General features: G+C 41.0%; 1 protein-coding gene across 14 annotated transcripts in view; it reads right to left on the reverse strand.

Annotated features, from left to right (window-relative positions):
- LTBP1 (latent transforming growth factor beta binding protein 1) overlaps positions 1 to 25,684 on the reverse strand; it is a 405,463-nt gene that overhangs the window by 68,272 nt on the left and 311,507 nt on the right. For all 14 annotated transcript variants that reach the window (XM_047745652.1, XM_047745654.1, XM_047745653.1 and 11 more), the window contains 3 exons: positions 23,941 to 24,063; positions 16,121 to 16,243; positions 10,376 to 10,501 (listed from right to left, as the gene is read on the reverse strand). In XM_047745652.1, the coding sequence (XP_047601608.1) occupies positions 10,376 to 10,501; positions 16,121 to 16,243; positions 23,941 to 24,063 (372 nt within the window). The remainder of the gene's footprint in view (positions 1 to 10,375; positions 10,502 to 16,120; positions 16,244 to 23,940; positions 24,064 to 25,684) is intronic.

Raw genomic sequence — 25,684 nt, forward strand, 5'->3', positions numbered from 1 at the left:
GTAGAGAATTATTATGGAGTGAGTTTTTAAATCATTTATTTAAGATTATAACAGCATTGCTATGTATTCAGAACAGACTAGAATTCTAATATTCTAGGAGATCTAACTTAGGAATTATTATTATTTAAACATATAATAGAAAATGGAAGACACATTTAAGGTTCGAAGGGAAGGTCATATTTGATGGTTAAGCATTAATGATGAGACCTGATATCTGGACCAGAGCCCTTGTCAGCTCTGCCCCTCTCCAGGGTCCATCTGAATCACTGTGAGTGGGTCCCAGTTACCGTCTCTCTCCCCACTCCACATGGCCCCCGCATAAGTTTAAAGATAAACAGAGTGAGTAAAACATCCTTTTACATGAGGATAAAATATAAAAATTAGTAAGATTTTATTTTTATTTTTTTTAAGATTTTATTTATTTATTTGACAGAGATCTCAAGTAGGCAGAGAGGCAGGCAGAGAGAGGGGAAGGGAAGCAGGCTCCCCTGCTGAGCAGAGAGCCGGAGGCCGGGCTCGATCCCACGACCCTGGGATCATCACCTGAGCTGAAGGCAGAGGCTCTAACCCACTGAGCCACCCAGGCGCCCCCCAAATTAGTAAGATTTTAAATTTTGTGATTTTGTTTGAACACCTGAAAGAGTCCTAAGAATTTTTCAAGAATTCAAATTAAGTCCTTGACTCTCACTTACATTGGGTTTTCAAAGACAATGCAGTGGGACAAAGGTATAGAAGATTATCTCTTTGTCATCCAAAATGAGGTCAAGAATGAAAATCCTCATGAACGAAATCGTCTTAGATTCATTCCTTTAAAAAAATCCAAGAAGAGTATTTCAGCCTTTACATTTCAAATTTTCTTAACAAGTTGATGCAGTGAGAGACCAAGAACATGGGGGAAATGCTCTGGGTCTTGGGGATCCTCATGGAGGGGGTTCACAAGGCTCAGCTCCTACAGCGAGAGAGGACATGCATCAGGAAACAGGTTCAAGAGCCTGCAGTATGCCCCTGTCCTCCCTCTCAGAGAACCAGGCGTCTGTCTTCCCTCTCAGAGAACCAGGACACAGGGTGGGGAAGCCACTGAGTGTGACAGATGTTTGTTCAATTACAATAAAAAAAAAACCTCAAACCCTCAATATTATCGGCTAAAATCCAAAACTAAGTATCTGTGACACTTAGAGGAAAAATTCTGAATTGAATTGAAAAGCAGGGTATTTCCAATGAGACATAAAACACTCTTTCTTTGGACAAAACCTAAACCTGTATACACAAGTCATTTAGGTTTCTTTTGACAAAAAGAGGATCGCGGCATATTTCTGAATTCAAAAAACCGTTTTTTCCCATTATGGACTGACAAAATTTTATATAAAAACTGGAAAAGTGAATGAGAAGGATTTATATTTGCTACAGAAAAGAAACATTCCTTAAAATGTGAAGGGAAGAAATGAGAAGAAAGCTTTAAAAAAAAAAAACAAAAAAAAAAAACTTCTCTGCTCCTGTAGGTAGAGAACAATCCTAATTTGCTGTTATATAATGGACTACCACATAAAGTATTTGAATATTCCACGGGGAATAAATTCCATGCCACTCAGAAAAATGCCCCCTTAGATACTTACAGAAAATAGCTTGAACTTCAATTGCATGTTGTTAACACAATTACTTGCAAAAGATAATGTGTGAAATAGATTTTGTGTTTTTTTACACTCTATAAAATTTTTAAAATGCACTGTTTTCTCTGAATATATTTATAACCACTGAATTATCTTTGCATTAATTTAAGAGCTGCACATTTTTACAACCAAGATTTTTCCAAAAAATAAACATCTTCCTCTAACTTTAGAGTCATACTGTACATTTTCTCTTTTCATATAGTCTTTCTTACGCTAAAAGGTGCTGCCAACGAGGACCAGGAGAGAGCCCTAAGCACAGGCCAAACACATCAAACCCCAGATTCATCTTTTTGACACTTAGGCCCCAAAAGCAACATAGGATCGGCCAAAAAAAATTCCCATTTTTTTTCACTATTCTAATTTTTCTCTTTCTATATTCAAATAGGAAGCCAAGAAAGATCAGTTATGAAGCCACAGAAAATAGACAGTGTATCTCTAGAAATAACAACTTCAGCATTTAAATGCAAATAAACATCAGCATTAGCCATCGGTTTATTGGCAATTGATTCATGAACCGTTTTAAAACCTGCCATCTTTTAAAACTTAGGGGGTCAATAGGAAAGTCAGTCATCTAGAACTCTTAGGGAAAACAAAGGGTAAGGAATTAAATCAAATTATGTATAAATGGGTTACTATCCTATATTTTGTATGATTTATGTAATTTACATTAAATAAATTTGGGATTTAGAAGTAGATAGAATATATGTAGTATTTCATTTATATCCAGACCTAGACTTAGAACTAACAATTTAATTCACAAATACTTATGTAATCAGACTGTATGTTGTGTATTTTGTAAGCACTGATAACACAAATAAGTGTGAGATGCTCCCTCCTTTTAGATGTCCACATGTTAAGGAAACAAATGGCAACATAACTAGGGTTTCAATGTAAAAAGTCCTAACACACTGTACAGAATTCATATTCATGGACATCTATGGGGACAGGCTCCATTCTAGCGGATACTTGTCAACACCCATCCACATACTTAACTCTTACAATGACTCCATGAATGCATTATGCATGTGGGGAACTTAGGCAGATGTGCCGTAAGTAAATTCCTTAAGTTTACACAGCTCAGACGTAGAGTAAGAGTTCAAGCCCACGAACTTGGAATCCACAGCCTAAATGTTTTTTTTTTTTTTAAGATTATATTTATTTATTTGAGATAAAGTGAGAGAGAGCACACACAAGGAGGGGGAGCAGCAGGCTCTCCACTGAGCCGACAGCCCCATGCGGGGCTCGATCCTAGGACACAGAGATCATGACCTGGGCTGAAGGCAGATGCTCACCCAGGGGCCCCCACAGCCTAAATTTTTTCTTTTTAAAGATTTAATTAATTTATTTGACAGAGAGAGAGACAGCGAGAGAAGGAACACAGGGTGGGAAGGAGAGGGAGAAGCAGGCTTCCTGCCAAGCAGGGAGCCTGATGTGGGGCTCGATCCTAAAACCCTGGGATTTTGACTTGAGCTGAAGGCAGATACTGAATGACTGAACCACCCACGCCCCCTCACACCCTAAATTCTTAACCATTTCTGTACCCAATACACACCCTAAATTCTTAACCATTTCTGTACCCAATAACTATGCAGGGTGTGCCTGAAAGAATTAAGTCTTCAAAAAATAGGAAAGACTGCACAAAAGTACACAATACATTCAATTTGGAGTCATCTTATCGTACCTACTTCCTGATATTCCAGGATGAGTTACAGACCTCCTCTTTACCTTTTCATTCATGCACTGTTTATTTTGCCCTAATTATTCTCAACACCATACAGCTGTGAACAAGACCGATCGAGAGGTCTCATCAACCTCAGCATCCAGGAGTGGGGTCTGACAAAAAACTACAAGAGAAAGAAGCAGAAAAAGGTGGCTAAAAGGGAGCAAAGGAGGGAACAGGAAGTGTTAGAGGGTGAATGTGAGAAAGGGTGGCCAGAAAGGTTTCCCCAAGAAAGACATTTGAATAAAGACCTATAATAGAGGTGACCATCTCTACACTTCTTAGTGTAATAAATTTCCTTGTTTTAAGCTGTTCATTGCAGCCCAAAGCATTCCAGTTAATACTCATCCTACCCATTGGTTTGTCATGAAGATTATATGAGAAAATTGGTACAATGTACTTAGCATCATGCCTGGTTCCCAAGAAGAAGTCAACAAATGAAATCATTTTTTTTTTAAAGATTTTATTTATTTATTTGACAGAGAGAGATCACAAGTAGACAGAGAGGCAGGCAGAGAGAGAGAGAGAGAGAGGGAAGCAGGCTCCCCACTGAGCAGAGAGCCCGATGCGGGACTCGATCCCAGGACCCTGAGATCATGACCTGAGCCGAAGGCAGCGGCTTAACCCACTGAGCCACCCAGGCGCCCATGAAATCATTTTTAATAAAGTCATGACATCCACTATAGGAAGCACCTCCAGTCTACTCATGCTGGGAGTCCTACCAGGGAATATTCCATCAGCAGAATGCCCAACAAATACCCAATTCTGGAATCGATGTATTAAATACTACAACTGAAGCCTAATGTATACAAATACTACTCACAACAACTTTCCGTGACCTACTGAGTATTTTATTTGCAAAGGACGTTGAAGGACTCATGAAAGTAGCTGCAGGAAGACTGACGCCCCAGCCAAGCGCGGGGTGGCAGCAGAAGATGTGAGGGGGAAGCGGACTATCTATAGACTTCACTTTCTGGCAGTTCCAGGTCTGTCTTTTGGCTGCAAGGAAAGGGTTTACTTCTCCATCTATGAAAAGATGATTTTCCATAGCTCTGGGGTTTTAAAAGGTCAGCGATGATAAAAGGCTTAGGAAGAGCTCTTGAATTTCTCTGCTACTATTATGAATTTCTTTATAAAAATGTTGATATACGGAAGACAATCAAGCAACGCATGGAAAATATGTATTCCAGATCCAAAAGCAGCTTATTCCAGCAAAATTTCCTCAGCTCTCTCCCTAATGATTTAAACATCCATTTTTACTCACTTCTGCAGAAGTGCATTCACAGGAGTGAGCGTGAAGAACAGTAGCCTTTACAGCAGGAAGCCCTTCTTTACCTGGAATGTTGTAAGATCCTCTTCCTTTTCACATGGGGGGTAAAGAGGATCTTATTATTAATCTAAATGATCTTTCTTTAGAAATGAAACATTCAGGTTGTATTCTCTTACTAGATTTTTCATTTTGGGACCCTAAAGCTACTTAAAAAAAAAAAAAAAAAACAACCCCAAGACCCCAAAAAACAACAACAACAAAATAAATCTGAAAAATCTTTGGGCCAAGTGGCCAGATGTAATATATTACTGAGTCAGGGCACTTCAATGTCCTACTTGGCTAAATCCATTTTAAAAACTATTTTCTCCTTGGTGACAGGAAGTTCTATCTCTGTGCCACAAAACCTTCAAAATGCCTCAGTGCACAGTCAGCAATGGTTTTATACTTTCTTTCCATACTCTCCATAGAAAACGTACCAAAAATCTGAGAACAACACCATGCTTCCTCCAGATTAGTTTTTATTTCTTCCATTTGGCAAAAGTTGCCTTTACCGTATTTTCTGGTTCCCACGAACACAAAATTAGCCTCAGAGTTTGAACCTAACTTCTTTTAGGCTTTTTTTTTTTTTTTTTTTTTTTTAGTAATGTCTACACCTAATATGGGGCTTGAACTCACAACACTGAAATCAAAAATCACAGGCTCTACTGGCTGAGCCAGCCAGGTGCCCCTCTTTCAGTGTTTCTGATATCACCATTCTCCGCAAAGTTCAGGAAGCTAGCCATCCTGACCACATGCCTCTGATTACGTTCTCCCTTTCCACTGAGTGAGTTAGCAAGAAACAGTTTGTAAAAGATATCCTAAAAAGTTACAGGATTAGAATCACTAGGGCCATTTAACAACAGGACTGGATTCTTTGAATACGCTGGGATCCAGGGTTTAGTCACCATGTTATAAGAAGTCCGCTTCCCATCTTTTTAGTTGTCAAATTCGGAATCAGCATTAGAATTCTTTTGAAAGTGGGAGCAGAAGCTTCTGAGCACATAGCCTGACTGTGGTATTATTTTAAAAAGTAAGAAATAACAACCAGGGGTGGGAAATATAGGGAGAACATGGAATTAAAATGAAGGGTTTTGATTTTTTTTTCCTTATGAAAAACAGGTAATGTTTTTCATAAGACTAACTTGAATGCCTGACTTTTAAAAACAGACATTATTTTCAAGAGTAGTTTCAGGTTCACAGTAAAATTTTACAGCAAGTTCCCATAGTCCCGTCTCCTCAACCCCCGTCCTCTCGCCCAGTCTCCCTCACCATCAACATCCCTGAACATTTGTTATGACGGATGGACATACACTGACATGCCATTATCAACCCACGTCCGTAGTTTACATTAGGGTTTGCTCTTGGCGATGCACTCTGAATTGTACTCCCCCGTCAAAACAGAACTCATGTGGGCAGGACACTAACAGCCTCAGACAATCTCGTGCCCTCTGTTCTAGGATTGACAGGCTATTATTCCTCAGCCGGGGGATGACCAGTGTGAAAAAGGTACTGATAAGGCTTCATTTGTTACCCAGACACAAAATTTCTCTGATTTCTCTTCATATAGAGACAGAATGGCCAATTCAGCCCACCCGAGTTAGTATGGTGCCAGCTTTCCATTCCCTGCTCCAGCCCTCAGATCTCCCTTACCCTGCTCTACTTCCTTTCCCCACAGGGCTTCTGTCTTCCAAGCCCATTATGTAGTTTACAAGAAAGAAGGCATTGATGTTGTTCACCGACAGAGCCCCAGGATGGAGAACGGTGGCTGGTACCTAGCATACACGTGATATTTTTCAAATGAACCAGTGAGGATGCTTTCTATAAGACAAGGCTTCAGGGAAGGATTCTGGCCATGGTTTGGAGGCCGGATGAGCCATGACTAACCAGGGTCTGTGAGCTACCAGTGCTGTGTTGCTGGGCTCCTTCAAGGTCCCTGCTAGACCGGTGTGGCCATTCTAAAGTGTGAATGGGCTGGCAAGCACAGTGAGGTCTAGACATGTCTGATGGCCCCAAATGTATAAACTCTCATTCAACCGGGATGCCCAATAGGGAGAGCACCATGGCTGCTGGCCAGAGCAGTATGCAGAGACCCATGTGAGTCACGATGCGAAGTAAGAGGCCGGGGGGGTGGGGGGAGGCACCTCTTCACACAGGTCAGGGGACAGACGCGTGACACAAAGGAATACGATGGTTACAAGTTTTCCCGCTCTCTCATTCACACATGATGAACCCAAACCCTGGGTCAGCTTATTTATACACGGATGATCGATATTTTTCATGAGTTAAAGCTCTGCAACAACAATAACAACAACAACAAAGGAAAAAATAAAAGAGCAAAAGAACTGTGATTTTTAAAAACACATGAATAAGATATATTGGGACACAGAACAGTGAACTTCGTTAAAGAGGTGAAACGTTTCCTTTGCTTTTCTACACAAGATAAACACTGGCTAGAGGACACAGAGGTGGTGGCAGGAGGAGAGGAACCACAGTTCGAGGAAGAAAGGAGGCAGAGAGGAGGAAGTCCATCAGAAGAGTCCAGTTTCCCTGCACTTTTCCAACACCCATGTGTGGGACGGGAGAAAAACAACTTGCATTATATATATATTTCAGGGGGAGAGATAGACAATCTTAAGCAGGCTCCACTCTCAGTGCAGAAGCCGGTCTATGGGGCTCTATCTCACAACCCTGAGATCATGACCTGAGCCAAAATCAAGAATTGGATGCTTAACTGGTTGAGCTACCCAGGCACCACAATAACCTGTATTTATTTTTTTAAAAGATTATTTATTTATTTATTTCACAGATAGAGATCACAAGTAGGCAGAGAGGCAGGAAGAGAGAGAGAGAGAGAGGAGGAAGTAGGCTCCCCATGGAGCAGAGAGCCCGATGCAGGGCTCGATCCCAGGACCCTGGGATCATGACCTGAGCTGAAGGCAGAGGCTTTAACCCACTGAGCCACCCAGGCACCCCAGCTTCTATCCCTAAAGCATAACTGTGTTATATTGTTTAAGGGCAAAAACATAATTCTCTGTATGTTCTATTTCCTTATTTATCCCAGATTGCCCTCCTGCAACGTAGGCTCCCAGTGGACAAGAACAGTGCTTTGCCTGGTACAAGACAGGCACTCAGTACATGAGTGAACGGATGAAGAGCTCACTCACCACGTACCTCCCACTCTACTCCAACTGAACGTCTAAGAACACTGTTGTTCTTCATGTGCTGTAGGAGAATTGAGGTGTGCCTCCTTCCTCTCTCAGGTACATGCTCCCAGAACACTATGTACAGAAGGGCAAGGAAGGATTCCACGGTGCTGTTTTTATTTTATTACAATCTGCCATGCTACCTGAAAGTTGGAATAGTCGATTCTGTCAGAGTACGCCTCTTCACTGTGCTTTAGGAAGTGGGACCAGACACAAAGAAAGCCATGGGAAATCGGGGAAGGGCCCTCCTTCCCTCAGCTGGGCCAGACACAGCCCAGCTTACAGCAGATTATGCCAGCCCTGCGTCCACAAGTCTCCGGCTGCTTAAACCTGAAGTTCAGAAATAAGTTGGTGGACGGGCATGAGGAGAGCCAGTCCCTTCTCAGTGTTAATGCAAGTCCTGTGCACATCAGTTCTGCAGCTAGCCCCGATCACATGGGCTGGCTTCACCCTATACCACAGCCTGGGGTAGAATCAGGACATTCTGCTACTGCCACAAGTTTCAGGCTCAGTCCAACACAAGAAAATCTGGGCCAGTTTAATGCAGTGGAGTAAGCCCATAAAAAAATGAAAGCTTTGCAAAGCTTCTTCTAGAAAGAGAATAACATGCCTAATACTCTGGGAGATTTCTAGTTACACTACCATCTATCAATACAGTATTCTAAATTATCTATTTTATTACTTATAAAACTGTCCAGTTTCTAGAGTAAAAAAAAAAAATGGGGGCCAAGTGTCAAAGAAAGTATACTGAAGCATAGTAATTTACAAAGACCTAGAGGTTTTCTATAAACACATTTTAAAATTCAAGTCTTTGCCAAGTAGATGCCTAACAGAATGGAGAACTGCAAGTGAATTAGGGTGATTATATAACTCTTGAGTTGCAGCAATTGGTATTTAAAAAGACACGGAATTAAAAGAAAATCGCTTAGACAAAATGGAGGTGAAGGTTATTTATACTGGTATATTCTTCTGGAAGAGTAACTTTGGCTCGTGAGCATAGGAAGGGACCTGTGTTTTTTTCTGAACATAATTTCTGCATAGCACCACCACTGGTGGTTATAAGGTGAACCATTTTTCAAGGAAGGAAGCCCTTATAATCCATGTTCCAGACCCAAATGAAGAATCAAGCCTGAATCTTTCTGGAATGCGGGGAAATGTGCATTCTGCACATCGGTGTCCTCTGAGACCCAGGTGGGCTAGCACTGTGGCCCTCTGCCGGGAATGCTGTGGTCTGTGCACCACAAAGTATGTATTCACGCAGGGTCTTTCTTAAGAACTCCAGGCTCAAGGTCTAAATAAAAAATTCAGGTAAAACTCGAATCACCGCACCACGGAATCCTTGCAAACCCTCATGGCCACCTTTAATGATGTTTTTCCCCATTTCCCAACGTCTGAGGGTTTCCAAACCCCTCAAAATCCGCTTGCTCAAACCACACCCACACTCTCTCTCTTTCACTTGAAGCCAAATCTGGCATCAATATTTTGTCTACTCAGCAGGAGAGTGATTTCAACAATCTCCTGCATTTTATAAGATCAGTTCATTCTTCCCAATATAATAATTAGTTTCAGATGAACCTGGTCGCTGTTCCTCGGCTTGATTCCACTGTGGTACAAGCAAGGAGAGGAGGCACTTCCTGCTGAGCTCTTTTTCAGAGCGAAGAATTTGGGTACTATCACAGGCCTGGGACAGAACCTTTGCGATTTACTTCTTTACAACTTAGCTGGCTTTTGATGACCTAGATGTTCTAAGAGATGGACTGAAATCACGATGATGGGAATCTTCTCAGTTTACTTTTAGAATGGTTTGGATGAATTATTCCTCAATTTATCAAACTCTAATAAATCATTAAGAACATAAATCTCAGGACTACGAACAGTTCTGTATCCCTGCAAACACACCGAGGTTGCAAAGAGAAAGCCAATGTTGTTATCTGAATATCTTACAACACAATTAACTTTTTAGAAGGTAATAAATACCAGTGGGCAAGGACATATACCAACCCACAGCTAAGGATGTTAGAGAAACAACTGGAAAATCCCTGCTGACAGTTCTTCAGAGAAGAATCACACAAGACATGTTTACAATGGTGAAGACTATCGTACGTCTTTTAATCAAAACTGGCAGAGTCTTGAGTTGTATCAAGGAGGCTGTTTACAGGTTTCCTCTGGGTCTCCCCCATGGACCTAAAATCATCATGTCCTGCATGTTTCCATGAATTAATTCAGTACCAGTAGTGGAATCACCTGTGAGTACTAGCATAATTATAACCTTAGGTCATCCTAAGCATGAATCCCAGCAATTCCTGAGCCGTGAGTGTGGGCAGGAGTCACCTTGATACATACATGCCTGGAGGCCTTAAATCAGGAGTGTCTCATAGTGTCTGTCTTCCAGTGTTTGCCTATTTCACAGAAAGTGATCTCCTCCCTCTCTGCTTTATCAGGAGATAATTACAAGCCTCCTGACGGTTTATCTTACCTTCACATGTACGGCCATCTGTAGAAATTGAGAAACCCTGTTCGCAGACACAGTGAAAAGAACCGTCTGTGTTGAGACACTCTCCACGAGGACCACAGCGTCCGGGTCGTTCGCATTCATTAATATCTGGAATTGAAACGAGTTCCAAATATGTGAAAAAATTTTTTTTTCCTTTGGTTTCATATGATAGCAGACATACAGTAAGCAACTCTGTTACAAAATGGTCGGACGCTTATTCTGTGGCCCAAATGCGCTATTTGTACCTATACCAGACCATAAGTTTTAAGGGAGAAACAACTTTGGTTCAATTATATGAATAAGCCCATGTTCAACCATTTTCAATTTATGAAAAAAAGCATTTTCATTTTCAGACGATCAACCTAAACATACTTTTTTAAAAAGACCTATTGGAGGCTTGAGGAACACTAAGAAACAATTCCTGAGAAATGGTCTTCATCCAGGAGCATGCTGTGTTCTTCTTGATCTTTCCCACAGCTGTTGGAGCCCCACAGCATTGTGTCCCCTCCATGCCGACTGACTCCCACAACGTGAACTTTTTTTTTTAAAGATTTTATTTATTTATTTGACAGACAGAGATCACAAGTAGGCAGAGAGGCAGGCAGAGAGAGAGAGAGGAGAAAGCAGGCTCCCCGCGAAGCAGAGAGCCTGATGTGGGGCTCGATCCTAGGACTCTGGGATCATGACCTGAGCCGAAGGCAGAGGCTTTAACCCGCTGAGCCACCCAGGCGTCCGCACAACACAACTTCTTAAGGGCAAAACAGGACATGCCTTACCAATACCTTTTGGTCCTTAATGTGGGCCTTCACAATGCTGCTTCATATAAATGAAACAGCCTCCCATCTATACCTGGTTGAAAATGGATAAAAGAAATAAAATACCAGAAAAAGAAGGTCTTCCAGATCAGTGAAGTTGTTATTATTTGCACAGCTTTGTGATGCCAATTCTTGAATGACGGTCAAGGGTTTAGTGCAGTGCCTAACACACAACGAAGGTCAGCAAGCGGTAGCTGCAATTATTAACACTCTTGAACATATAACGCTGTCCATGTGTGCTGACCATCTTAGCGTTAAGTCTTGTGCTAAACTGCTCGTTCTCAATGAAATGTGATTACACTCCCCATGGCCAGGGTCATGATGCACTTCTAAACATTTCCAATGCATGAAGTGAAATGTTCTATCAAGCCAGTGCTAATTATTGTGGCTACGAGTGCCCACATGACGATATTAATGACTCCTGGAGAATGGTCACTTATTCACACCAGTATTGACCCATGCAACTACCTATCTGCAGGGTGTTTTAATCAGTGTTTTACTCAGCTATGTCCCTTATTACACTGACAGCTCCTTGAAGAGAACCATGTATCTGAATGGAGTCCCCAACTCCTAGTACAGCACGTTCACAGTGTATTAGGGATGTTTGCCCACCACAAAATCTCGGTTATGGTCATTCTCTCCTAATTAAACCATGATTGGTTAAGGTACTGTTAATTAACTGGGGCCATGAAAACTATCACAGGTCCTTGGAATCCTGCAGGCAGGAGCCCTTCTAAGGCCTTTTCCTTCCCTTCCTGAAGTCTCTTTTACCTTTCAGTAAAGAAGTCCTTGATGCACTTTCTTAGAAGTCCATCTTTAATTCAATTAAAACTATTTACTGAATGCTTCCTATGAGAGGTTTGAACAGGCTGAGGTCCTTGCCATTATGAAGCTCACAGTCTAACAGGAGAGGCAGGAGCCAACATGAGTAGCTATAAAGCTTAATGGGCACATGGAAAACGTATGGATTATGAGCCCTTCCCAGTGACCTCGAGAACATGCTTACCCATCAACCCTAGAGTTCTCCTCCATAAAGTCATTTTCTCTGCACCCAGGATCTCCTGGTGCTCTTCTTTTTGGCCTGTCCCCTCCACTCTGACCCTCTGTCAACACCACTGATTTACTCATCTGTCTACATCAATCCTTAACTCTTTACCATTCTGTTGGCCATATAATTCGCATTAGCTGGCTTATCCACAGCTGAATCAAAATAAGAAACCAGGGGCGCCTGTGTGGCTCAGTGGGTTAAAGCCTTTGCCTTTGGCTCAGGTCATGATCCCAGGGTCCTAGGATCAAGCCCCGCATCGGGCTCTTTGCTCAGAAGGGAGCCTGCTTCCTCCTCTCTCTCTCTCTGCCTGCCTTTCTGCCTACTTGTGATCTCTGTCAAATAAATAAATAAATAAAATCTTAAAAAAAAAAAAAAGAAACCAAGCAGGAATTACTCATATTTCCTAACAATCTTCCCACTCTTGTTATTGTCACTGATTTAACAGCATTTCAAGGAAGAGCAATGAATTATTTCTACTTGACTATTTCTCAATGTGACCTCACCCTGTGAAACTCTTCACTTCTTTTACAAAATCTCTGATACCTTTTATGATTCGTCCCGACCCACTGGTAATACCTTAGACTGGGCATCTTTTTTTGAACTCTGATCATCTCTTGGCTTTTCGTTTCATTTTTTTCTTCCCAGCCTGTTGTGTTGGGTTACCTCTATCTGGGTAACAAGGTTCAATAAAGTTCCACTGGCCTGGGAGGTCAAGCCCAAGGTCCATATCTACCTTGTGGAGCCCAAGAGGTTTTCCAGACCTCCTCCTTACTGCATCCTATGCCTCCATGTGGCCCTTTAAAAGCTGCCAACTTGCAGCTTTGCAGAGGGAATAATGCATGAAGGGCTTGCTTCAAGAGAATTCACTGATTAACAAATAATTGTCTAAAAAGTTTGATGACAGGAACTGAAGATGAATTCCCAGACTTTTTTCCAGGAAACCGCTAAGAAAGAACAACACGAATATCTGGAACTAGAGAAACATATGCATTCAATTTGGGTTGTACTTATTGAGGCATTTCTAAACTATGCTGCTAGTAACTCAGCTGAAAGCCAGACTATATTTAAGTTGGGTTTCTTTCATGGGTCCGAGATTCCACAGAAATTCACAATTTGGCATCTGTAAGTCAAAATGCAAAACTGAAGTGTGTTCTGAATCTCAAATGTACACTGTCACATTCCTACAGAGACTATTAACATGGAATTGCCATGTTGTCTGCATATCAGCATTGATTTTGCTGCGGGAAGAGACCCTTAGGATTCCAACTGAATATGCCCTACTGAATATGGAACTATCTTCAGGTTATTAGGTAAAGTTTAAAGCTTGTGTCTGTCACACACTGTCATTCATATATGTCCCATGGTTATTAGCACTGGCGTCAATCTCATTTTCAGCATTAAAACAAACTGAAATTGACACCTCGTACAGAATGTGATCTGGTCATGAGATTAGACAGAAGTAGGCTAGGAACCTTAGGCAGAGTGAAAGATCAGAAGGCTGCCTCCAGTGGCACAGCCAGAGGGAGAGGATTTAAAACAAGATGAGTGTGCATTGCTGTTATAAACAGCCTCTAATCGGAGAAGGTGGGTGATGGAGAAGATTCATAGTTAATACTCTAACCGGCATTAAAACCTGTTTCAGGAATATTTTTCATTTGTTTGGATTTAAGTTTTTTAAGCAGACATATTCATTTATTCTGGAAAAAAAGAATCACCAATGTGACTGAGCATGAAGTCAATTTAATAAGGATTTACAGTTAATAAAACATGTTTGGAGAAGTGACATATTAGAGTTGATACCAAATCACAAATTTAATGTACTGAGAGAAGACAGTAGTATAATTAATAAATCAGATGACTAAATTACTTCCTTATGATTTAACTCTAGGAGTTTGTGAAATCTGCAATATGAAATCACTGCCCATTTAAAGAAGACTTATTTTGCCTCTATTTGGTCAAAAATTGTGGAGGAGAGGAAGAAGGAAAGAAAGTATTGCTTTTAAAGCCAAATGTGTGCAATAAAAACAGGATACCGGGGTTTTTTAGGGGGTAACTCTTGGCATTTTTATATAAATCAAGATTCATTTGAGGATGAAAAAAGTTCCAAAATGGAAATAATGACACAGTAATTTTATAATTCAAGTATTTCTTCTCTATTGCATTAAATCCAAGCACATTTACTTTCTGCATTGAAAATACTGAAAAAAATTTAAATTTACCTTACTGCATCACAATGACAAATGAATACATGACATCCAATGAGGTACATCGCAGGACAGTCAAATCTTGGGATTGGGAAATAAATTAATTTTTAAAAATCATGAGACAAAGGCCCATGTCTTTGCTGTCACAGGGACAAATAGATGGGTGTGGATAATATATGGACATAGGGCAGAGTATGATTCCAACGCTACGTCTTAGAGAGTACACAATCCTCCCTTTCAAGTACTCTACATCTGGGACATGAAAGAGAAGACATAACTGAGGACAATCCAGAATTAAAAAGTTATTCATATCCAGTAGCAGTGGAAAAGGAGAACTCCAACAACCTTTACTTATACGTACTTTGGGATATGCTGCAGAGTTCGCTAATGGAGGGGAAGCAATTAGGGGAAAAAAAATCACCCAAGTAGCAGAAATAAGTATAAAGGTAAATATAAGTGAGAGCCTTCGGTGGAAGAAATAGGCATGGATTTATTAAGACTAATACAAAGGAAACCTTGCATGGCAGCCAGGTAGAGCTAAAAAAAGTTGAGATGAAGGATCTAGACAATCGGATTTTTTTTAAAAGATTTTATTTATTTATTTGTCAGAGAGAGAGAGCATGCAAATGAACACAAGCAGTGGGAACAGCAGGCGGTGGGAGAAGTGGGCTTCCTGCTGAGCAAAGAGCCTGATGTGGGACTCGATCCTAGGACCCTGGGATCATGACCTGAGTCAAAAGCAGATGTTTAACAGAATGAGCTCCTCAGGCGTCCCGACAATCTGATTTTTCAGTCCCAGCATCACCAGTAACTCAGTGTACTACACTGGGGGGAAAAATATGGAGTCTCACAGTCTTCTCCCTTTTTGCTATAAACGTGGTAATAATCGGTAGGGCAACATAGGGAAATATAGTGGGAAAAGATCTTGGGCTCAAATCTCTACTATTTATTTGGGAGGACCAAGCTAATTAATTTCTCTAAGCCTCAGTTACTCATGTGTAATGGATGTAAGAAAAGCTGCCTCTTAAATTTTCCACAAATCCATAAGCTCCTTACAGCAACTGGCACATAGTAGGTGTTCCGTTAAAGCTCTTGTGATTGGTGCTGTATTCTTACAAGTACCTTGTGTCCTCTATACCTTTGGGAGATGCAGTGTGATAGCACTTTGAAGAAATAATAAAACCCTGCCCTCTATACCTCTAATTTTGACCAAATTATTAATGAGTTTTGTTTTTTTGTTTTTTAGGAAGAGAAAAAGCTGAATACTGGATAAAAACAGGGATCACGGAAAGGAAGGATAAATACCATCCATGAGACAAAAATGAAACATACCCACAAAAGACATTTAAAAAAAAAAAGCCAGAAGATAATTTTTAATCTAGCACCAAGATTGGCCCATGGAAGGAACAGCAAAGTACAGGTGATCTGAGCTACCATAGAAGTTTGCAGAGCTAGGACACAATTCCAAAATGCCCGAGTTTCAGTTAATATGGAGTGCAAAGTGAGAACTTCCCATACTTGATGTAGACCCAAGAAAGAGATTTCAAAACTATAATTTGGCATAGCTCATTTATCTATAAATGGATAAAGCCACAGACTACCATCAGGAGTCATCACAGAACTGAACTATGTAAATTAGGACTAAAAAGCAGAGAAGTACCTTGACATCCTTTATGGTCATTTAGCTGGAATCCATCTGGACAAGTACAATCATAGGACCCTTCAGTGTTAATGCAGTCTCCTCCTTGGCAAACACTGTTGTCCTCCAAGCATTCATTTATATCTGTAAGTCAATTTTAACAATTTAAAAGACAGAATAAACTATATTAAAAAAATTAAGCATTATTCTTACACGCGTTCACGTAAATGAACATTATTTTACATCGTTCACAAGAACATAATGTTTAATGGAAAACAGCTTTTTAACTTTTAATTTTTTAAAATGAAACAATTTGAAAGGATTTTGGCTTTGAACAATAAATAAATTAAGGGTTTAACATCAAATGAAATTGGGAAGAGAAAACATCAAAGTCTTGTACTAAACAATTCACTTGGCTACGTTCTTGGTGACAACAGGGAATAAAAATATTCTTTAAATATGTATTAAGAGGGGCACCTGGGTTGTTCAGTTAGTTAAGCATCTGCCTTCGGCTCAGGTCATGATCCTGGGGTCCTGGGATCCAGCCCAGAGTCAGGCTCCCTGCTCAGCTGGGAGTCTGCTTGTCCTTCTCCATCTGTCCCTCCCCCTGCTTATATTCTCACTCTCTCTCTTAAATAAATAAATAAAATTAAAAAAAAATAAACAAATGGGATCAGGAGGGAAACAAATCATAAGAGACTCTTAATCTCAGGAAACAAACTGAGGGCTGCTGGGGGGTGGTGGGATAGGACAGGAGGATAGGGTGGCTGGGTTATGGACATTAGGGAGGATATGTGCTATGGTGAATGCTGTGAATTGTGTAAGACTGATGATTCACAGACCTGTACCCCTGAAGCAAATAATATATTACATGTTAATAAAAAAAAAAGAAAAAAAATAGAAGTAACTTCCATCATACACTTTACCTATAGTTTTGTGGGAATGTGAATCTTATTTTATTTCATTAAAGAAGAAGGCCACTCAAAATAAATAAATAAATGAATGAATGCATAAATATTAAGAATATCTTGAGCATCTAGGGGTACCCAGGTGGCTAAGTTGGATAAGCATCCCATTCTTGATTTTGGCTCAGATCATGATCTCAGGGTCCTGAGACTGAACCCCAAATCAGGCTCTGCACTGGGTGTGGAGCCTCCTTAAGATTCTTTCTCTCCCTCTCCCCATGTCCCCCCAAAAATAAGTAATAAATAAGCAAAGAAAGCAGGTGGGGGTGGGGAGCTCAGTTGGTTAAGTGTCTGGCCCTTGATTTTGGTTCAGGTGATGATCTCAGTGTCATGTGACCAAGTCCTGAGTAGAGCTCACACTAGGCAAGGAACCTGCTTAAGATTCTGTTTCTCCCTCTCCCTCTGCCCTTTCCCCTACCTCTCTCTCCCTCTCAAAAAAAAAAAAAAAAAGAAAAAAAAAGAATATTTGGAGCATCTATTTATACAAGATCCTGTACTATGAATTATAAGAAAAATTTTAAAGTATTTGGCATGATTTCTGCTCCCAAACAGAAATGATTTAAAATATATTAATAAAAATAAACACAAAATATTACATTGCTTTGTAAGTCCAAAAAAATTCAACCCAAGAGTTGCCAAAATATATAATTACTTGTCAAAAGAATAGTACCAACTTCATGTGTCACATGGATTTAGAGAAGAGATATCATAAAACCAAAGGTGGCTTCATGTCACAGGAGGGATTTGCTTGAAGCTGGGACAGCAGAGTAGAAAGTGGAGGAGGGGAGGAAGGGGGGGCTTTTGGCAGGAAAGGGCATCAGCAAGATCAAAAGCTCCACTGAAGTCACTTACTCAGCAGCTATCACCAATAGGTTTGAGGTTGACTGGATTTTTTAATGCATATATTTATAGCATATGCAACTAAACATGGTTTACGTAACAAGTAATGAGTTCTGACTGTGAGCATGTGAGACAATTAATGACCCCCCTCACTGCCCGAATGCTGGGCAGATCTTTCACGAGGGCTGTTTATTACCACATTTACTTCCAGTCAGAGCTCATTACTCCTAACACAGTCCATGACTCCCTCTTCTGTTGTCTGTGCAGGACTTCAATTATTAGCACTAAAGAAAGTTAAGGAACAAAACCTTCTTTGTTTCTCAGAACTTGGCATATGATGGCATTTCTTGCCAATAATTATGATTGCTGCAAAAATGCACGAGAAGTTCTAGGAAGAAGTGAACAGGGAGACAGTTACAGCCTCAGTCTCCTCACTGTCCTGTTCAAAACGTTGGCACACCAAATTGAATTCTCCTCATGGAACCCAATCCACTTATTAATACCGTTCATGAGGCAAATAAAAGAGAAATAAGAAAACACCTCTACAGTTTCGCTCCACCAGAAGAAACACAAGTCACCTGTCCCCCTAGATTAAAATGTTTCTGAATACTGACCCTAGGACATAAAACACAGCTGACGTGACTTTGTCACAACTAAAGTGGGGTATCCCTTCTTCTTTAGTGTGTTTTTCCAACATCACTCAAGTGAAATTTACATACAATACATGCATCTAATTTTAAGAGTCTAGCTCAGTGAGTTTGAACAAAAGTAGATACATTTTTGTGACCACCGTACAAAGTACAGACATTTCTTTATCCAGTTATACCTGTTGGGATCACTGCTGGATTCTTAAATCATCGCAAATGCGATCATTTTTTTAAGGACCTGTGAGGTGTCTCTGTAAGAATGTTATTCTGTAGTTACAAAAATAAGGCTTGGTGATATTTCTCTTTGCTTCTTTTTCCAGTCTGCCCTTAAATTTCCATTCCTAATTAACCACAAAAGAGACACTACAGGAAAATTATGCACAAGACAGAGAAGAGCAGGCAGGAACCAGGGTCTCCCATGAGGTATGAAACCTTCAGGTTTCATTCCCGTGCCAAAGAACGTTTTATTCGCCAGCTAACTGATACTTGGTATATCAAGATTTCTAAAAGTGGAAACAAATAGAGAATATTTTTTAGATTTAATATAAATTTTTAAATTTTAGATATAAAATAGATAAAAATTCCCTGAAATATGTTAGGTATTTTTGATATAAATTCTATGAAAATAATTCATAAGCTCCAACTGATTTTTTTTTAAAGATTTTATTTATTTATTTGACAGACAGAGATCACAGGTAGGCAGAGAGGCAGGCAGAGAGAGAGGAGGAAGAAGGCTCCCTGCTGAGCGGAGAGCCCGATTCGGGGCTCGATTCCAGGACCCTGAGATCACGACCTGAGCTGAAGGCAGAGGCTTTAACCCACTGAGCCACCCAGGTGCCCCTCTGATTTTTTTTTTCAATAATGATTGTGCCACATGGGGATAAACACTAGTCTGCTGTGTATGAATCTCTGCCACAAAACATGGATTAAGTGAATATATTAGATCAACCATTAAAAAGAAAGCTGTAGGCATTTCCATCACCCTAAAGTTTTCCTTGTGCCCCTTTTCTGTTTGGCTTCTTCTGGTCAGCACAGTGTTTTTGAGACTGATCTAAGTGACTGTGTGTACCAACGGCTCTCTCCTCTTTACTGCCACGAAGTGTTGTACCGTATGAATGTGCCCCAATTTGTTGACCCATTCACCTTTGATGAGTGTCTAGACTGTTTACAGCCTGGCTATTATGAATACAGTTTGTGTAAGTCTTTGTGTAATCACAGGCTTCCATTTGCCTTGAGTAAATTCCTAGGGGAAGTGGCTGGATCTATAGTAGGTCTAAATTGGGACAGAGCGGCCCCCTGAAGTGGTTGTGCCATTTTACTTTCCCATCGGGCAGCCATGAGAGCTCCAACTTTCCACACTTATTCTAACAGCTCCACTGCTGTTTTCATGGGTGTTATGTAGGCCTTCGGTTTTTAGATGTACCTTTCCTTGTTCTGTAGGAAACTGGGATAACCAAGGAAAGGCATATTTCATCGTCAGTGTCGTGTGAAGAATCTCAACTCAAAAAAGACAAAGGAGAGTCCTAAGAACACGAATTTCACCCACAAGGGAAACACTACATTACCGAGGTGTTTGCCTTCGCATAATGAAAGTGTGTCAGCTTTGGTCGTACTACTTTAAAATCATTTGATTTTTTTTCAAAGAGAATCTATGTGAGGAAAAGAAATAGTATTCTAAGTATTTATAAATGATTGTATAGATTTGAAAACCCTGCATTACATTAGAGTGTGATTTAGTCTAAATTTTTTGAAAGACCTCTACCTTAAAAGCAAAAAAAAAAAAAAAAAAAAAAAAAAAAAAAGAAAGAGAAAGAAAAGAAAAAGTAGTTTGAAAATTGAGAGAGAGCCCAACATGGGACAGTCCTGCACCACTGCCTAGGATGGTGTGAAAGAGCCCTTCTAAGGATTTGGGCAGGAGGCTTTAAGGAAACAATGTCAATCTTGGCCATACCTTCACTAAGAATGCACTGGTCAAAGTCACCAGGGATCCCCACACTGCTTAATCCCCAGTTGATTCTGGTCCTCATTCTTTTTTTTTTTTTAAATTTTTAAAAAGGTTTTATTTATTTATTTGACAGACAGAAATCACAAGTAGGCAGAGAGGCAGGCAGAGAGAGAGGGGGAGGCAGGCTCCTTTTGAGCAGAGAGCCCAATGCGGGGCTCGATCCCAGGACTCTGGGATCACGACCTGAGTCGAAGGCAGAGGCTTTAACCCACTGCACTACCCAGGCGCCCCTCTGGTCCTCATTCCGCTAAGCAGCAATGTTTGACACAGTTTATGACTCCCTCCTCTCAGAAATGTTTCCTTCTCTTGGATTTTGATTTCCCTCCTTCCTGCCTGCCACTTGTTCTTCATCCCTTTGCTTGCTCCTATCCTCCTCCTCACTTAAAATGAGGGGCCAGAACTCCATCTTGAACCCCTTCTTTCTTCTAGCTATGCTCACTCCCTCGGTGATGTCTTCCAATTTCTCAGCTTAAACACTGACTACATGTTAATGACTCACAGCCTGGGACTCAACCCTGAATTTTACACACACCGGTCCAACTGCCTCTCAGAGATCTTCATCTGGATACTCATGATAGGCACCCCAAATTTAAAGTGCCCAAGTCCAACTCCTGGTTTCTTCCACAAACCCTATTTCTTGGCACCTCTGCACCTGCTATTCCTTTGAATGGAATTGTCTTCCTATCAATAACCAAATGCCATGATCTCAAGGCAGCCTCTGTAAGGTCAGCCCCATCCCCTCTCCCCACTCTCCATATACCCCCGTTTTTTCTCCATAGCATTTATTGTCACTTAAACTATATATTTTACTTGTTTATCATGTTTATCTCCCTCACTAGAATGTTAGCTCCACAAAGGGAGGAATTTTTGTCTGTCTGGTTTATTACTGTATATCCTATACCTAGAATAATACCTGGGACATCCTGGGCACAATTATTCATGGAATGAATGCATGCATGAAAAGAATGAATGATTTTGACTTGGAAAGAAATGTCATGAGGAAACAAATACAAGCACTTCCTTTCTCACCTTTTTTTGATTTGGTCCACAAAAAATGACCAAGAGAGAGGGGTCACAGAAAGGCAGAGTAAATCCTAAATCTTTTTCAGGCTTTGCAAGGGACTAGCATGGACCAATCACCGTGACGGGCTGGGGAAGGTGCTAAGGTGGGGCATGGAAGGAGAGACTGTATCTAGAAAGGGAACAAGTCAGAGGCAGAGCCTTTGGGGTGCCTGGGTGACTCAGTGGGTTAAAGCCTCTGCCTTCAGCTCAGGTCATGATCCCGGGATCCAGCCCCACATCAGGTGCTCTGCTCCGTAGGGAGCCTGCTTCCCCCCTCCCCCGCCCGGCGCCCCCCCCCCCCCCCCCCCCCGCTTCTCTGCCTATTTGTGATCTCTGTCTGTCAAATACATAAATAAACTCTTTAAAAAAAAAAAAAGAAGCAGAGCTTTTGAAGGCCGAGATGCCAAGATCTCTAATAACCACGACAATGGAGGCCAGCCTTCACAGACCGAATGGCTACTGAGCGTGTTGCAGCAAGTAACACACAGAAGTTAGCACAATACTTGAGATTCTGACTTCCGGAAGGACTGAGGATAAACACTGCAAGAAAACAAGGCCTTTGGCAGAGTTGTGACACATATAAATATAGAAGCCAACAAGAAAGATGGTTCTTCCTCCCACAGCTGGGGGAGGCATGTGAACAGCAAGAGCTCAGTTAATTACAGTTGAATACCACTGGGGAGGGTCAGAAACACTACTGGTTGGGAATTAGCAGGCTGAAGTGCTATTAAGAGTTTCAAAGACAGCACTGAATTACTTGAATGGACTCCAACCGTATTTATAACCTAGAACACTAGGGAAATTATCCCTGACTTTAAGAGAAAAAGGACCAATTATATACTCCAAAAGAAGCCTTCTTATCAAATATCTGTGTTAACAATGATGAAAGTGGGCTAAAAGCTTTTATTTGGCTTTTCATGTGGTTGATGTTGACAGACTAAAAATCTGGACTTCTGATGAAACGGGCAACACATTAAAACAGCTGAAAGAGAGCAACATGCCCTCTACCGAGGACCAGTCAATGGCCTTCGTTGCCCTCTATGTCGGTCAGGGGTTAGGACAGAAGAGATGCTGGTGGTTGGCTTAGGTTTTCAGGGCCTTACCATGTGCCCCATTACCTGTTTACTCTGGAAGAGGTTCCTCCATGGCCAGTCCCCAGCTACACGCTTGCCTCTCCCAGCTTGGAAAGCTGCTATGCTGAGTCATTAACTGTTATCCATATGTTATAGAGTTCCCAACACACAATTTTTCAATCAAATTTCATTATCTTGATTCATCACTTGTTTGCCTGTTTTCCAATACGTATGTTGATTACACCTCTTGACTGGAGTGAAGACCCGTTTGAACACCATCATTACCTTTGGATCAAATCCTAGATGATTTACTTATTTAGCAGTAACATTCATTTTAAGGCCTCTGAAACTGCCCTGACTGCCCTCTGGAAAGGCTGTCTCTGGTTCTGCCAAGTTCTCTGGTCAGGAAAGTAGGGTGCTAGGAAGTATGATGGCTCTTTCCCAAACAAGAGGGATGACAAGTGAGAAAGTATCATGGTCATTTTTCAATGTGTGTCACATTTGTGCCACAAAACCCCTCACCAAAAAGCTCATGTGCTTCTCTCCAAGGTGGGGTTCAGCCCCTCACTCACAGACACTAACTCTCCTTGTGAGGCACAACACTGCCTCGCTCACATTTCTGGTTTCACAACTGATAGGGTCTACATGGGGACATCAGAGAACGAACAGGAAAAAACACAGTGAGTTGAGCAGACAATGAGCTCAGAGAAATCACATGTGACGTGCTGGGGAAAGACCAGCTCAGCAGCGCTGACCCACCCTGAGGCTGTGAGGTACAGCAGGTGGTGGGGTAGTGGGTGGCTAACAATTACCCGGGGCTGTACACCTGGGGTATCTTCTAGAAATACTTACACAGAAAGCTCAAAACTGAATAAAATTCAGCTCACAAAAAGCTTCACAGTTATCTGGAAAATTAACTTGTGTTTACGTATTTGGATGCTGGTCCTGCTTAAATAAGGTATTACCATTCAGAACTATAGACCCGGGATAAACCATCTAAACCAGAGGAAAGTGAAACTGATTCTTTCCGCATTTAAGCTGGCATCACACTTCTAAAACCCAGCTCTGAGCAGTGCAAGGGAAACCTGGATTCTACTGGCTTCTTTTCATTATTTGTGTAACCACAGGGAAAACGATTTTGCAGGAACCTAGTGTCCTGACTGTGAGGTCAGAAGGTTGGACTCAAAGGACAGAAGGCAGGACGATGTCCAGATTTCTCTGGGATTCTGCAGTCAGGAGCAGTTCTCACCTTCACAGTGGTCCCCAAGGGCGGATGCTCTGTAGCCTCGGTCACAAACACAGAGGAAAGAGCCCTCTGTGTTCCTGCATTGTCCATTACCGCAGAGATGATGGTACTGACACTCATCAATATCTACCAGGCAAGAGAGTAAAAGGAAACTGTGTGAGCGGTACTCTAAACATATTTTTAATCATGCATGTAAAGAAGTCTATGAACTATCTAGTTTATAACCAATTTAGACTCTTGGTTATGTGAATTAAACTGATCTCTAGTAAAAAGTCATGAATCCCCCAGGAGGGAAAAATCCAGATGAACTTAAAATCTTAACCAGGAAGCTAAGAATCTGTATATATTAATCCCAATGTTCATCGATGAGTGGCAAATACTTTGCTGTAATCTGTAAACCTCAACTTAGCTTCTTGAATCTCTTTTATAAGTTCAAGTAGAACACCGAGGTTAAAAGCACTTAGGCCTGTCATTGTCTAAAGCAGAGGTCACCAAACGACAGCTCACTGCCTACTCCTCGCACATGCGTCATACCCGCACAACAGAAGACACAATGATACATTGTGTGTATTCGATTCTTCTACTTTTACCATGAGACTTAAGTCTCCTGACGGGGGGACTATGTGTACCACATCCTTTCTGACTTAGATGATCTAGCATTTTATGATGGGCAGGTGTTTTTCACGTTGTTTGTTGGCAGGCTTTGTTCTTCACATCTGAGCACACTGACCTACTTCTGGGATTTTAGAAGAGTCAACGCAAACATCAGTTTCCACAGGGACCCCGCACGACTCCACTCTCCCTTGCTCTGTTATAGCATCATGTTGATTATCATGGCATTGGGCACCTAACCTTTGTTTGCCCCTATTGATAATTTGGTGGGTAGTTTTGCATGTATCTGACTTAGTGACATCATAGACTCTTCAACAGAAAGGATTATGCATATGAGAGCCTTATTGTATTACCTGTAGATAGACCTCTTCTCTTATTATACATTCATTTGTAGTTCTCTGTGCACGGTGGGCATAGATAAATGCTTAGCTAATTAAGGTCAGGAGTCACAAAATAACATAAAAAACTTTGAGATGGACTTGTAGAATCTAGAACAAATTAATTTACCTGTGTTGTATGAGTATGCTTGTGTGTGTTCTCAACTTCTAGATTAGGAACTGTAATGTCTTTCCTTGTTCAAGAGAGGGGAAAATGGGGAAGGTCGTGATAATATTGGTAGATCTCTTCTTAGTACCATCGTTTATAATAGCATCTCAGAAGACATTTGCACTCATTAAATAGTCAGAGTTTGCATATGACACGGATATGATTTGTTTCCTTATTGGTCCAGTAGAGTGTGTATTCTGTTCTTAAATAAATGGCATTTAAATGACCTTTCTGTTTAAGAACTCTGGACTCTGGTGCTTGTCACCAGGATATCGTAGTATCTTCAAGCTCAAGAAGCACATACTTATCGAGAAGTGAAGTAATTCTGTGTGAAGTTCGATGAAATTTATATTTTAAGTCTAAGGTCAGCCTCAGCGAGATCCAAAATACTATCACCTTCAGGAACAGGATGTATTTCACGAACTTTATCTGTGATATAAGGGGGATGCTGTTTCTTTCAGTTTTGCTGAAAAGCCTTCTTCAGCAAAATTTTTTTAAAAAGAAAAATTTTAGAAAGGGGAAGAGACACCAAGACGAAGGTCATTAACATTCCACAGCATAATGCCAGGCCGATCTAACAACCTTCCAA

Source organism: Lutra lutra, chromosome 9, assembly GCF_902655055.1.
Source record: "Lutra lutra chromosome 9, mLutLut1.2, whole genome shotgun sequence".
Lineage (NCBI taxonomy): Eukaryota > Metazoa > Chordata > Mammalia > Carnivora > Mustelidae > Lutra > Lutra lutra.